The 15,913-nt window shown below is 38.3% G+C and overlaps 1 protein-coding gene across 2 annotated transcripts in view; it reads right to left on the reverse strand.

The window, feature by feature from the left end:
* Positions 1-478: 478 nt before the first annotated feature.
* LOC120320077 (SH3 domain-binding glutamic acid-rich-like protein) overlaps positions 479-15,913 on the reverse strand; it is a 31,778-nt gene continuing 16,343 nt past the window's right edge. For both annotated transcript variants that reach the window (XM_039369521.1, XM_039369528.1), the window contains 6 exons: positions 11,078-11,263; positions 10,739-10,819; positions 8,511-8,585; positions 7,423-7,539; positions 4,065-4,175; positions 479-635 (listed from right to left, as the gene is read on the reverse strand). In XM_039369521.1, the coding sequence (XP_039225455.1) occupies positions 4,101-4,175; positions 7,423-7,539; positions 8,511-8,585; positions 10,739-10,819; positions 11,078-11,263 (534 nt within the window). In that variant the 3' untranslated portion in view covers positions 479-635; positions 4,065-4,100. The remainder of the gene's footprint in view (positions 636-4,064; positions 4,176-7,422; positions 7,540-8,510; positions 8,586-10,738; positions 10,820-11,077; positions 11,264-15,913) is intronic.

Here is a 15,913-nt window from a genome sequence, read left to right on the forward strand (position 1 = left end):
GATTAGTATATTTTTGAAAAGGCCTGCCTCTATTAAAAGTGGAATTATGATAAAAAAAATGTAAATTAGTGTAAAACTTGCACAAAAATAGAAGGGGGAAAGGTGATTGCCACATAATGCTTTTTTTAAGGGAAGAAAACATGAATGATTTTTAGCTGTCTAATTTTATGACTGACATTGACAAATGAATGCTTGTACAAGCACAAGCAGGCCATTGGCATGAAATGGGTTTATTTCAATTGCTGTATATTATACAGCTATTTTAAAGATCAGTAAATTGTGGCACATACATTGAAAGCTTCTTTAGGGTTTTCCAGTTGAGAATGGCGTAGTATGTACCTATCAGAAAACCAATATGGAGACTGAACTAATCCCTGCTCAGAGGAATCACGTATCCTAAAGCCAATCTCATAATGCTTGTTGATCATCAAGATTTGAAGCCCCACTAGACGCCAAGGCAGAATAGCACAAACAACTGTACATATTCAACACAACAAAATTTATGTAGAAAGTTCACATGTGGAGCTGCTTAATGTCTCAAATTATATCTGTGCTGATATCTGGAGTTGCATAGTTGCATGGAGGAAAAGTGATTGTTGTCTTCACTCTGCAGTGATATCATCAGTTCCCAGTTCCTATAGTGAAAATACATTCAAAGGATTACACAGAACAATATGGTTCAGGAATAATATTATTTAGAATTAGTTTGCCTATTTGTTCCTTTGCTCTTTTCAATATCTGATTCCAGGTTAAGCAACAAAGCATGTGTTTGTTAGCAGCCAAGCTTCAACTGGAAGCCATAATCTGATGTCAATTCTGACTTTTTAAACTATGTTTTGTTATCTTGGTTTATCCTTGTTTCTTTTAGCAATCCACAAAGATGCAAAGTTGCAAAAAATGCTGCCTTCTCAAGCAAAATTGAACTATTTTTTTCAGGCGCCCAGTTTTCCTTTTCAGTAGCATTATTTTCAATAGTACTGTCAATACTATTTGACAAATGGTGATCTGTTTTCATATATAGCTAAAGTGTAAGCCATGATTTAAAAATCACAGTAAGTGGTTTCATATACATTAAGCCAAAATCAATCATAGCACCATTTGTGAACTAAGCATTATGTATGGCTTAATTGTTATAAGTCAAATAGTGCCCATGTGGAAGACTGAAGCAAAAATGGCAAAGCACAATAAATGTAGACATCAAAATTATCCAATTTGACCCAGATGCTATGTTTGATCATGCAAGATGACATTTATCAATTCAAAAAGCAGACCCTGCACCTGCAGGAATAACACTGGGAAGAGGATGATGATGATGATGATGAAATGCCAAGAAATATCCCTCATTTTTAATTTGGAAATAATTTTTCTTTAAGTGTTTTTATTAGAACAAGAACAATGGCAATTATTCAGATTTTACAGGTATTTTTGTTTGCTTTTTTAATTAAGAAAATTGAGGTAATTAGAGTATCACTGAAACAGAAATCAGCATATTTATGATTTGGGCCCTGGTGGCACAGTAGATAGAATGCAAACTTGCAGGCAAACTCTGCCCACAGCCTGGAGTTAGATCCTGACAGAGCTGAAGGTTAACTCAGCTTTCCATTCTTCTGATTGTACCCAGATTGTTGGGGGCAGAATGCTTACATTGTAAACCACCCAGAGTGTGCTGTAAAGCAGAGCTTTTCAACGATTAACCTAGCAGGTGGTACACAACTGTCCTAGAGAAGTGGGGGGGGGAGAGAAGAATGAGCTGAAGTGGCTGCAGTACTGCACAAGCCTGAGGGAGAGACAGCTGGAGCTGCAGGACTGTTGGGGCTTGGCAGAAGCCCCAGGATCAGTGCCGGGCTCCAGCTGATTGGCACTTCTACAAAGCTGTTGGGCTCAGCGCCCGGCTCCAGCTGGAGGTGTAAGGAAAAGGAGGGGGGAGAGGAAAGGATATAAAAAGAGGAGGTTTCGGTGGGAAAGGGCCAATGAGGCGCTGCCCCCACCCCAACTCCTGGGCACGCATATAGGAGGCAGTGAGCACTCAGAGTCCCTGCTGACCATCCCTGCTGACCACTCAGTAAGAAAAGAGGCAAGCCCAGACCGACGACGCCTCATAGCTACTATCAAAGCCAGAAGCTGAGGGGGGCAGGGCATGATGCAATTGGCATCATGTTGAGAAAAAGAAACAAGTACTCCAAAAAAACAGCTTTCATTAGTTTGCAGCCTGCCATCGCTGAAGGTCTCTGTTGAGGGCATGGGACTGCAAGGGGTAAAACACCCCCCATGCATACACACACACACACACACACACACACACACACACACACATGAGTGTGGGTCTGAGAGAGCTGAGAGCCACCAAAGGTGAGGGAGGGAGGGGCAACTTGATTGGAAATGCCGCAGTTCAAAAGAGAAAGCAATTTTGTGTTCTGTTTTGTCACAGACAGAACTTTGTTGGCAATCCAAGTTAACATTGGTATTCTTGAATTGTGAGCTCTTAGGAAAGTATTTCCTCATTGTGTGTTGCTAACAGCCATTTCCAGTGGAGAAAACAGGACAAAGCAGAGTGGGGAAAAATATTTTCCTTTGCTATATTTCCAGTCTGAATTAAACCAAGGCAGAATCCCTACAGAAGAGCCCTTTTAAGGATTATGTATTAATAGAAAAGCAACTAACTTACCTCTGTTTCTAAATGGTAAAGCTGTTGCACATAAAAAATGGAGGAGCTCTGATCAACTATTTTGACAGTTTTGCTGTACTGTTGTCTGTGGACGCCCCCATTAAATGCAAGCACGGGATAAACTGACCCTAGTTTTTCTCAATCTTTTAAGTGGCCACAAACTACAAGCAAAAGTGGCATTTGATCACAAGGCAAGGAGGCATCGAGAAATGTTTCCCCTTTTGCATTTGAGCATCCAAGAAGAGACAGGAAATGAGAAAGGGAAAGAGGAAAGACAAAGAAAAAGAAGGAAAGAGAACAAGGAAGGAAAAAGAACGAAAGAGGGCAAAGAAGAAGAGAGAAAGAATGAAGAGGGAAGGAAAAAAGAAATGGGAAAAAGGAAGGAAGGAAGGAAGGAAGGAAGGAAGGAAGATTATAATGAGAGGGAGGGAGGCTCTAAGAGAAATCCTGCCTTAGCACTTGGTCACCAGCAGACCTGCTGCCCTTTCGCCATCCCCTTGCCCCCTCCTCTACCTATACTGGTGGTCTGCCATCCTATCTCTAAGGATGCTTTGGTTTCAAAGCCAGGTCTCCTCACATGGAGAGGGAGTGGGCCTCCCTCTGACCCACGCTCTTTGCCCTCCTGCACCCACCATGAGCAATCTGGCCAAGGAGAGTGAGCACAGCAGCAGCAGCAGCCTCAAGGAGGAGGTAAGCGCAGCTGGGCACCCCCTCAGGGAAGTGGGGCTGGACAGGGTTGAGCTGCAGGTCCTGATGCCCTGAGAGCTTGAAGGGCAGGCTGGGCGCTTGCCCTCTGCTGCCCAGGGCTCTGGGCAGCCCACGCCACCATTCGGGAGTCCCCTGCAAGGCCCAAGAGGGACGGTGAGCTACCATGCCCTGGTGCCCACCCCAGTCCCAGCTCCTCCACTGAAGACCCCTGGATCCCCATCCTCCCTGCCTCCTCTCACAGGCACACCCCGACCTAAGCGACATTAAGCTGGCCATGCCCCCCCCCCAGCCATTGACTTTGCTTGTCAAAAGGTTGCAAAAGGGGATCATTGGGACCATCAGAAATATGAATCAGTTGTCAAGCATCCCAATGTAAATCACATGACCCTGAGGATGCTGCAAAGGTCATAAGTGTGAAAAATGGTCATAAGCCTCATTTTTCAGTGCCACTGTAACTTCGAACAGTCACTAAGCAAACTGTTGTAAGTCAAGGACTACCTGTACTTTATCACTTTTTTCCTTTTTTTTTTTTTTTGGTCATCATGTTTTTGACCTTGCTAGGCAATTGGTGGTACTCAAATACTGCCATATCCTAAAAGTGGTGCAATCCGTTAAAAGGTTGAAAAGCCCTGCTGTAAAGCACTATGGGTTGGTATATTAGCCTAAGTGCTATTGCTATTCCTATACTTACCTGAAACATCTGAAGAAAAAGTAGCAAACAAATGTACTAAGATTCCTCTTCGTCTTCCTCTTCTTCTTCCTCTTCTTTCATTTTTTCCTCCTCTTCCTCCTGTCCTGCTTCCTTTCATTACACAAAATAATGGAAGAATAGTCATACAATGAAGTTAAAAGAAACATCTGTTGTATCGGAGGTGCATATTTTCTCATGGAACAAAAAAAGAAGAAGCTTATGCTACAATGCAAAGTTCATATTGATTTTCAAAGTAACCAAGTTCAGTACTCTTGACATGCCACATATAAACTGGCCTCTAATTCTGACATAAATTGTGAGTAAGAAAGAATTCCTTCATTTGAACATAGCACCTACACCGTATGCAATTATAATGCATTGCCAGCAATTTCATTTTGCTGAATAAAAATGTAATCTTCAAGAAAAGTGCTTTGTGCATTTTAGGAATATTGTTTCTTTACAGAAACACATACAGACATAAGTAATCACCCCTACTGATTAAATGAGAACACAGAGACTTTTTTCTTGGTACAAAAAGTCAACTTAATTTTCTGCAGTAGTCTATACACATACATGCATGCACTTAAGTACAAAGAGTTGTTTAGAATAAGTCCTTTGATTTTCAAGCCTTTCTATTTAATTAGGCAATTATAAGAAATCTCATCACCATACGGTGTGGGGAGAATGGCTCTAGAACACATTGGAGCAAATAATCTACATTAGATTATCTACATAGGCATGTTAGGTGGCCATATAAATTTGTTAAATAAATATATAAAATACAATAGTTGTATAAAAATAAAATAGTTGTATATAATACAACTACAATTGAAATGGTAACTTCAGCTTAACATTGGTTCCCTAATCATCCACAGATGTTCACTACCCTCTGAGCTCCTTACTTCTGGCCAGAAGAGGGCATTGTGTTAGTGCCTAAATTCAACATGCTTATGAGAATTAAATAAAAATGTTGCTTGTTAGCTTTCAGTCGTAACAATTATATTCCCAAAGTTAATTTGGAAGAAAAATAGCTGTCACAGCATATTTTAAATATATTTAAAAGAAATAAACAGAGTGAAAAAAATCATGTGAAATAAGGAATTCAAACTTGTTACTGTACTTCTGTTGCTGGCTGCTCTTCATCTTATTCCTGCAACAGACCATGAAAGACTATTGCTAAAGAGGGATTTAAAAAGAAAGCCAAAAAAATGACAACACTACCATTGAGATACATATGTTATTCTTATTATTGCAATGAAAACCATCAGCATTGCCTGTATTTAGTGACTCCCCAGGTGCATAGCATGGGATTTGTTGCTGGCTATAGAATTCGGCATTTGGTGAACATCAGATTTCTTTAAAAAAAAAAAAAAAACAAATGTTTGTTGAAAAGACAGGTTTGAAAAATCAACCATCTACTGGAGAAGAAATCAGAAGGTATGGGGCAGGTCCTTATTCTTCTCCACTTCTTGCTGAAAGATACTGATATGCTGTATGAAAGAAGTTTAAATATTTCTTCCGTGTGCATGTAGAAGTTACAAAATTTGGCTTATCTTGGCACAGTAATCCTGTGCCAAATCTTAGCCTTTTTTTTTCTTGTTTTATTCTGCTTCTAAGCTTCCCCATTACCATTCCTGGGGAAGGAGATCAAGGGCCATGGGTCTTCTGTTGTTTATTTACTTGCCCAGATTTCTAAAAGGGTTTAAAGAGGTTGGGTTGATAGGGGATTAGCAGGTAGAAGAGCCAAGAGGAACAGCAACAGTATTAGTATTTGCAGTGTAATTCTGCCAAGGCAATTCTTGACAACAGACTTGCTAAGTGTCATATAATGCTTAATTTGAGTTAAATGGAAAATGAATTTAAATATAAGGAAAGAAATGACAGAGGATGTGCAATTTTTATGCCTGCAGCATTGCTGGGAATACTATTGTTTTTGTTGCAACTTGTTCTTTGCACTGCAACCAATTTCAACTTGGAACTACAGATAAAAGGGCTTATTTTTATTCCTCCAGAAGGAACAATTACTTATCACCCCTTAGCAGTCATTTGCCTGAAAATATGAGGCTTGGAATTATGTAAGGAATGGGACTGTGTATGATAAGGTACAGTTTCATATTGTATCTCCCAGCATTGAAGTCATGAAGAGCAGATTCCAGGGCTACACTTAATCTTTTGGGGAATCCTGAAGGAGCCTAGATGATTGGAACTCCATCACACCTGTGGATGAAGGAGATTTATTTTTAACAATTATACTGTATAAACTTCACAACTGCAGGCCATTGTACTACCAATTTTTGGCAAATATATTAACAGAGTATTTCACAAAAAGGTGAGTTTGGTGCACAAAAAACCTTGAGGCTGCCTCAAATTTTCATGCATTCTGGTGAATCCAAACCATGCTATCTAACTGTGCTTGGTAGAAATGAAAATTGGGCAAAAGAAGATGTATTAGCTCTGGTGGGGCTCTTTGTCCAGGTAATTCTCAACTTACAGCCGTTTGTTCAGCAATCGTTCAAAGTTAAAACAGCACTGAAAAAAAGTGACTTACAACTGGTCCTAACACTTGTGATTGTTGCAGCATCCTTATGGTCATGTGATCAAAATTTGGGTACTTGGCAACCAACATGCATTTATGATGGCTATAGTATCCCAGGATCATGTGATCCCCGTTTGTGACCTTCCCACCTGGCTTCCAATAAGCAAAGTTAATGGAGGAAGCCAGATTCACTTAACAACCACATGATTCACTTAAGAACTGCAGTGATTCATGGCAGAAAAGGTTGTAAAATTGGGTGTGACTCACTTAACAACTGCCTTGCTTGGCAACAAAAATTCTGGTCCCAATTGTGGTTACAAGTTGAAGACTCTATAATAGCTTATGCCAGACATGTCAAACTCGCGACGTCACATGACATCGCGCAACATATTGGGACAGTTTTGCCATTGCCGGCAATGGGGGCGTGGCTTCCACGTGATGCATCTGGCCTGCGGGTCGGCAGTTTGACACCCCTGGCTTATGCAGTCAAGTAATACCACCCCTGCAGAACAGCTAGGTGTCAGCAGGTTTAGTGGAAATCCAACAATTAGAAAATATTTATTTTGAAGAAAGGGAAGCTAAACCACCAAAATCAGTTTCTGGTCCATGAATATAGGAATGCTGAGGGGAGGGGGGGACAAGGGAGAGAGGGAGGGCAAACTAGTAGGGAGAGAAAATGGAAGAGGACAGACTGAATTCTGCAGACCTTGTTTCAGGTCACATTTGTAAATATTCAAAGACTCTCATTCTTGCACAAAATGTAGAGGAATAAAATTGAATGAGAAAAGTTTTGAATAAAACTGGCAAGAGAAAGAAAATAACCTGTGCTTCAGTAGCCTCAGCCTGAGCTTCACCCTCAGTCTCAGTCTCAGGCGTGGCCTCAACCTCATCTTCTGCTTGTATCTCATTTTCTTCGGTAACTGAAGATTTTTCAGTCTCCTGGCAACAACATGAGTAATATCAGAATCACCTGACTCAGTGATGGTCATTATGACGATTTTAAATAATCTGATTTGGTCACTTGAATCTTTAAAGGTATAATTGAGTGATATCTACATCTTTATGTTCTGAGCTTGCATACTCTTTCATGTTATATTGGTTAGACACACATATTCATACATTAATGTGACTATTTTTATGATTCAGTCAGGTGTGCTATTTCAAGTTTTAAATGGTTAGGTCTGCAAACTCGTATTTTTCTGTTCACATAATGGGAGCACATTATATTTCAAATGGAGAGCTGTCATGCTCAAACAGAAGCCTTATTCATGTCTTACTGATGAATAGGACACACAGATATATTGGCAGATCTGGGAGCATGCTTTTCATCCACCCTTAATATTGCACTCATGAGCTAGCTATGTCTTCTGACTTCCCACACTTAACATGAAAGCCTGAACGTGAAATTGTAGTTGTAATTTGGATCGCCACAAGGTCTGGCATCTGGCCTGTCTAGAACTGCTCATAAGTACAACTATATGTACTGTGAGTTTATGCACTGAAGACAAATTCTTTGTGTGTCCGATCACACTTGGCCAATAAAGAGATCTACTCTACTCTACTTTCTATTCTATTCTATTCTATTCTATTCTATTCTATTCTATTCTATTCTATTCTATTCTATTCTATTCTATTCCATTCCATTCCATTCCACTTCATTCCACCCCACTTCTGCAATATACATAAGCATCCTATACCCCTGCATGCAAGTAGAAGAATTTCACTGGCAACCTGGTGTCTTTCACATCTTTGCGATCACAATAGCCTTTATAGATAACAGGCAGATAAAATCTATTATTTAAGAATTCTGTTTTTTTCCCTTGAAACTAAATTCAGCACAGATGTGTGCATGCACACACACATAGATTTAAATATTTTTTGCTATACAGAAAAGAAAAGAAATATATTGCCTCTGCAATTTTGTTCTCTTCTCCAGAAATATCCCCATTTGGCACAGTCAATACTTCCTCTGTAATCCTCCCTTCCTGTGCAAAAGGATACAAATAATATTTGAAATCTTCTCAAAAACAGGTAGAAGCAAGTGAGCCAGGCAGTTTCATGACCTGAATACAATGCAGTGATAGATAGATTCAGCATATTTAGCTGCATTTTTAAAAATATAGCAGAAACCAGAGCAATTACAGGTTCTCTAACTTTTGCTGCTTATTATCTGACTCTCTGGAATGCACAACATCAAAACAAATAGAAGGCATAGAATAACTTAGAGAAAACATTGAAGCATTATCTCATCCTTCATTGATAGGCAATGCACTTCTTTGGTTATGATAATCCTTATATAAACTTAATTGGGCAGAATGAGGATATTGCCTCAGGCAACAGATGCTAAAGACAGAGTAGCTGGATTCATACATTACACCTAAGGTATGAATGATGGTTTGCAAATGGCAATGGTTAGGCTTGGGTTTGATCCAAACCCAAACAAACTATGTTATTGCTTAGTGCAGTATGTGAACTCAGCCAGGAATCCATGGATATGTTGGTATTTTGGGAGGAGGGAGATAGTGGTCAAGGCCAGTTCCTCATCTTTTGAAAGATAGAGCTGTTGAGTAGTGTATGTTGTAGGCTTCCTGCACTCCTTAAACTAAACTATTCTCAGTAGATGACCTGTCCTATGAATAATGAAATGTAAAGTATTTTGATTGTTTTTACAGAATGTACATCTTCCATAATGTCATCATAACTCTGGTATTAAAACATCTTGCATAGGCATATCATTTTTAAAAACAATGCAATATTACCAAACTATATCCCTACTTTTGACTATCCAGGGAAATTCCAAGTGCAGATTAGTGTAGAAATGCTATACTTGTTGGATTAAGAAGGAATGTTGTTGTTGTTGTTAGTTGTGAAGTCATGTCTGACCCATCGTGACCCCATGGACAATGTTCCTCCAGGCCTTCCTGTCCTCTACCATCTTCTGGAGTCCATTTAAGCTCACGCCTACTGCTTCAGTGACTCCATCCAGCCACCTCATTCTCTGTCGTCCCATTCTTCTATTGCCCTCAATCTTTCCCAGCATTAGGCTCTTCTCCAGTGAGTCCTTCCTTCTCATTAGGTGGCCAAAGTATTTGAAGAGGGACTGTAAATTAGCATTAATCAAACTGAATACTGATGTCAGAAACAGGTTTTGAGAAATAAGCTGCATTTTTACATGAAAACATTTTCCTTTTCGAATGAACGAGAATTGTTGGTCCTGCATAGAATTTATGTATTCATTATAACTACATTGGTATTTATTCAAAAATGATGTATCTATTTTCAATGATAATGAATTTTAAGGGTTTTTTTTAGGATTCTTGCTCTGTTTGAATTAAAAGAAAAGTAATCTTGTTTTCCCTTTAATTTATTATCCCCCTTATTATGACATAGAAGTGTAGAATTGCATGTACTGTTCTGTATATACATTAATTGCCCTTAAGAAAATATTCTGACAGCAGAAATATCAGTCTATCCTTGCAGGACATCCAGCTGTCCCATATAATCACTGTGTTTCAAATTACATTAATTGCATTACAAGGGTGGAAAGAAAATTTTCAGAAATTTAATTTAGCACACAAATGTGGTGAAAGATTATTAGGAAATACAGTATATTCCACCCAACTCTTTTTCTTTTTCCCTCACTTCCCTTCATAATCTTACAATATGTCCATGCTACTGTCCTTTAAAGCAGAGGTGGGGAACAATGGCCCCTTTATGAATTCTGGGAGCTGAAGTCCACAAGTCATAAAAGTTCCATCATTCCCCACCCCTGCTTTAAAGTTATCAGAGAAAGGGGACATGCTCTTATGGAAAGGAATAATTATTTGGCTTTTCATAAATTTCTTGATATTATTTTAGCTTCTTGATCTTACTTTATACTCTCAGATATCTGTTGATATCTGTTGATCATTCAATTTAGGGTTTAACAATATCTGAAGGGCCTACAGGTTGCCTGCCCTGATCTAATGCATACATTTTTTAAAAAGAGAGAGCTGACAGATGTAGGGCTCATTGGACTATGCAGTGGAACTAAGTGGCCTCCAACTATCTGAAACTGCAGCTTCATTTTTTAAAAAAAAACAGCATAGCAATTTTATAAGACAACTCAAAAGAAAAATAAGATAAGATAAATTCATACCACTGAGCCTGGGGGAGGAGCAAGTCCTAGGAATGAATAAATATAATTTTCTTCTTTTGCACAGAAAAATGAATCAAAATCCTAAAAAGGAAACAAAAGCACATAAACATGATCTTAGCTTTTCAAATTAAGCCAATCCAATACAGCAAAGAATGTCACTTATTTTAACTATCCATTTGATCGACCTATTAGCATAGTCTTTCCCTGTTAACATTCTCCTGCATTGTGGGCCTAAATTAATTTAGATCAAGGAATTTCTTTCTCACAAACTTTAGGAAGCATGTATGTGCATTTCGTAAACACCTTATCCCTTAACCACATTAAACTTTTTTTTCTTACCCCACAATACTGTTCCTCATTGAATATCTGGGGAGGGAGAGGAATCCCATTTTGTGGCTTCTTTTCACCCGGAACATTTTCTCTCATCCATTTCCGGTTGTCTTCATCACAGGCTATGTCCATTTCCTTAAAATCAATTTTGTTGGCCTCTAAAAAACCTACTACTTCTTGCTGTTTTTTTTTAATCTGGTTAGATAAGAGAGAGAAAATGAATTGATTATTACATATTTCAATTTATGGAGGCATAAAAAACCAACCCTTTATTCAAATTATAGCTGCAGTTGAATATTTAAAAAGGAAACTGAAAAACTATTTGCTCAGAGCAGAGCAGATTCTAATGTGAGAAAGTAAGAGTGATTATTAATAATGGATGTTATTTTTGCAAAGCAAGCACAAGCATGATTATATATAATAACATCTCACTGATTTCAACTTATTGCCAATTTGTGTTTAGAACTGTATTATTACTTGTTAAGTCCAAAGCAGGTAGCTTCATTAGCGAATCTTAGCTGATCTCAGAAAAACTAGCTAAGCAAGATTAGTCATGATTAGTTCTTGTAAAGGAGACTGCCAAGATAAAGATAAGTTCTAGACTGAGTCTTGATTAAGCTGATATTGCCATGCTGATGGCTTTTTTTCCCCCAATGATGTCCAACATGGAATTTGTCTTTCAAAGTAGAGTAGGTACACATTGGGTTAATGCGTTAATTGACTTCCCACAATAATTTGGATCTCAAGATTTAAATAAATATCCATGAGATAAGAAAAAAAATATTAAATGTATTTTAGTCTCTAATCATTAAGCTGTTTATATTTAGCCATAGCTGGGCATGGAAATGAGCATGGATCATTTTTTTAACACCACAAAAATAGCAAAGGCTAACTGAAGATTGCTATCATTGGACAACAACCTCTAAATGGGCAGAACGCAACGGCCAACAACTTTAACATTACAGAAAGAAAATAGAGGCATAGAGCCTGCATTGCTAGATGTGAAAGAGATAGGGTTGACAGTTGACAGATAGACTGCTAGCAGGGATACCAATCAAATCTCTTTCCAAATCCAGCCCTCATAATTAGCCCTTTGTACTTATGTGACATCAACTGTCCTGTACTGCCTTCAGGTGCAAAGGGGAATTCTACCCCATTGCCAAGCACTGAAGTAAAGTTCAGCTTTTAATCCAGATGATTTTTAGGATTATGAGAATATAGGATGTTTTGCAAGCCACTTCTTACAAGTGGAATTACTTGATTATATGAGATGTGGCCAGGATAGGCAGTTTATCTTACAATATCGGATAAGTAAAAGAATAAGAGAGAAAATGTCTCTCTACATTGTTGTTCCTGTGGAAGACAAGGTCATGCATTCTTGGAATGCATATATGTAATTCTCCTGCCACAGAATAATTTGTTAGCACAACAGTAACAGAGTTGTTTTTAGCCTCTCTGGTCAGCACCCACTTAGCAATGTTCATTTATAAGGAGACAGAGGAATGTCTCACATTTACAAGGCTTGAAATGTTTTAGTTTGGCAAGAACTTTTTCTGATGATTTCCAAGAGCAGAGCACACATCACCAATAAGGATCATTGGTCATCCATTGTAGCCTGAAGTTTTGCAAGTGTTTCACTATTAACCTTAGAGATGAAGCAATAGCCTCATTTGTTTGGTGCTGTCTCCTTCAATGCTTCTGTATATTTGGACTCAGTGAGAGTAAGCAACCAAATCTGAATAAGGAAGAGATGAGTTTCCTGAGAAAGGGAGATTGATTAAGGGTATCTTTTTCCTGTTCTCTTAACCCAAATCTTGCACTTACTGGATGCAAGCAGTTTTGAAATAGAAACTGGAAATGATAAGTAGCAATGAATAAATAAATCACCAGAAGAGAAATAAAATTACATTAGCCTATGAACAAACTCCATATGAAAATGTCAAGGTAAATAAAAATATTAATATACCTGCAACATTGCATTTGTAATGCAATAATTTCAATGTGTCATATTTCTAGGCATTTACAAATAGAAACATATGCATTTAACCCACAAGACAAGATTCAAATCCGGCCCTTAATCTTAATCAAGCCTTCTATACATTTCTTATGACTTCTTTTTATAAAACTAGTTCGGAAACTGTCCTGAGTATCAGGCATATTTTAAATCAGCCCAAAATGCTAAGAGTACATCCAACAACAACAACAAAAATCAATAAACCTAAATCTTAATTAATTAAGTAGCTTTTACTTGTAAATTAATTTGAAAATTCAACATAGAGATTTAGCAGTACTGTAATCAAGGTCTCTAGTGGCATAGTAGGGCTTATTGGATGAAAGATCGGAGGTCTTAAATTTCCTTTTCCCCTGGTGTCCTCTCCCCAGTTCCTTGACTCCACATCCTGTATTACTTTCTCCTAATTTCAAAGGAAGAGAGAGAGAGAGAGAGAGAGAAAGGGAGGGGGAGAGGGAAAGGGAGAAGGGAGAGAGGAAGAGGGAGAGGGAGAGAGAGAGAGAGAGAGGGAGGGAGGGATAGAGAGAGAGAGAGAGAGAGAGAGAGAGAGAGAGAGAGAGAGAGAAGTCCATTCTGAACCTGGGCAACAAAAAAGTAGTTACCGATTCTGCCGAACTGGTATAAACTGGCTGAATCCCACCACTACCTATTGGGCCATCTTGTAGTTTTGTGGTCTTGAGGAGTGTGTGACTATAGAAAATAGCCCTTTTTCTTCATCCTTTGTGGAGAGGTAGACCAATCACATTGGAGATAAACAAAATAAAACTGAGCAGAAACAGGTACATTCCTTGACCAGTTAAACTTACAGTTTACTATAGTTTTCCTACCCTAGTGTAGGAAAGCACATTGTGTGTGTGTGTGCGCGTGTGCGTGTGTGTATGCAAATGTTGGGAATACCTGTGCAGGAAAGGAGGCATCTCTCCATCATTCCCAGTCATAGTTGCAGGGACACAAAGAGCTACCTTTACCAAATCATATTTTTGACCTATTTAATTCAGATTTATCAATTAGCAGAGGCAGTTGCTCGCCAGATTCAAGAAGCATTTCTTGCAGGGCTACCATAAGGTGCCTGGGATTGAATCTGGATCTTGTTGAATGCAAATCATATTCCTTAGCCCCAAGTAGGGGTCCATCACAAGGGTACCAATGAGAACTTATTACTGCTCATCCTTGCAATAGGACATGCTGTGTGGGGAGGAGAGATGTGCTTTCTGTGACCCAGAAGAGAAGATACAAACTTCTACTTTTCATTTGCTATGTTCCTTTTAAGAATGAAAGCAGCTAAATAAAATAAACAAACAAGGTATTATATGTCAATAAACAACAAATGGCTGGGTGTGAAAGCTCAATAAATATTGGTAGTTTTCACCTCAACTTACAACCACAATTGAGCCCCAAATTTTGGTTGCAAAGCCTGATAATTGTTGAGTGATTTGTCCTCATGTTATGACTTTTGCCACAGTCGTTAAGTAAATCACTGCAGTTGTTAAGTGAATCATGTGGTCGTTAAGCTAATCTGGCTTCCTCCATTGACTCTGTTTATCGGAAGCTGGCTGGGAAGGTTGCAGATGGTGCTCATAAACCAGGGGTAGACTATTTGATCTTCACAACAAATTGATTCATTGTACAATTACTGAAGCATCCAGAATTTTGTACCCACAGGACCATTAATATTGTCACATTACTGTTTTTTTTATAGGATTTCTTGGACAGTTCCTATTTTATAGTTATTAAAAAAGTAGTATCTGCAAATGTGGTTAAAATACAGTGCAAGAAAAAGGGGTCTATATCAGTGGTGGGAATCAGATATGTGAACAACCAGTTCTCTGTGTGGATGCCGCTTCCGGAAGTCCATTTTGGGCCTGGGCAACAAAAAATTAGCTACCGGTTCTGCTGACTGGTGTGAACTGGCTGAATCCCACAACTGGTCTATATCCATTTGGATCTGGGATTCTTAGAGTTGATAATTTTCAATTTTTGTGCACATGTATTTTTATATTCTCTCTATTCTTATAAAAAATGGTGAGGGAGGGAATCTGTTATTTTAATCCTATCATTTCTTTTCAAGTTGGATCATTCTGAGCATAATCATTTATCCACTCTGTAAATTAAAAAGTTATATTGTAACTTTAAACTCTACACCTCTTAAAGCAGGTATGCATAATAAAATGCATAACTTCTGAAGTGATAATGTTTTGATTTAAAAAAAATAAATCAAATAGATTATTAATATAACAAATATGCTTCCTGCATGGACTAGTCTACAAACTAGTACTGTGACATTTTACACACTGGCTTTATTCCCAGAAGATGCCTAACAGGATTAGAAAAAAGAACAAAAGGGCAAAAGAAAGCAAACCTTCTAGTAGAGGATATGCTATCAGTATCTCCCAAGCCATAGATATGGTAGTGGCCAAACCATAGTGTTCCTTGCGTGATCAATTGAGTGGAGGACTATTAAAGTATTGTCAGTCCTCTGTTGATGCAAAAGATAACATACACCACCTGAAAAAGTGGGCAGTGACTTCTATATTCCCAAAATAGTGACTTCTGTCTCGGTGTATTTTGTGGGGCAAAAATTATTGGAAGGCAATTGAAAGGATTACACATTACAGTAAACTGTGGTATGTTTTAATAATGATTTTTAAAGAATCTACATGTCTTTTATATGAGTGCTAAATAATAGTTTATAGATCACTGTGATTCACAAACTAATTAAGCTCAAACCAAGCAAACCATATTACTGGTTTGTGTGAACAGAATCCACCAAAGGTTTGACTTTACAATGTAATTACATGCCTATAATTTGTTACTTTTGTAGACTATTATGGTTC

The sequence above is a fragment of the Crotalus tigris genome, unplaced genomic scaffold, assembly GCF_016545835.1.
Source record: "Crotalus tigris isolate CLP2741 ecotype Arizona unplaced genomic scaffold, ASM1654583v1 scf7180000017601.7605149639:7615979, whole genome shotgun sequence".
Lineage (NCBI taxonomy): Eukaryota > Metazoa > Chordata > Lepidosauria > Squamata > Viperidae > Crotalus > Crotalus tigris.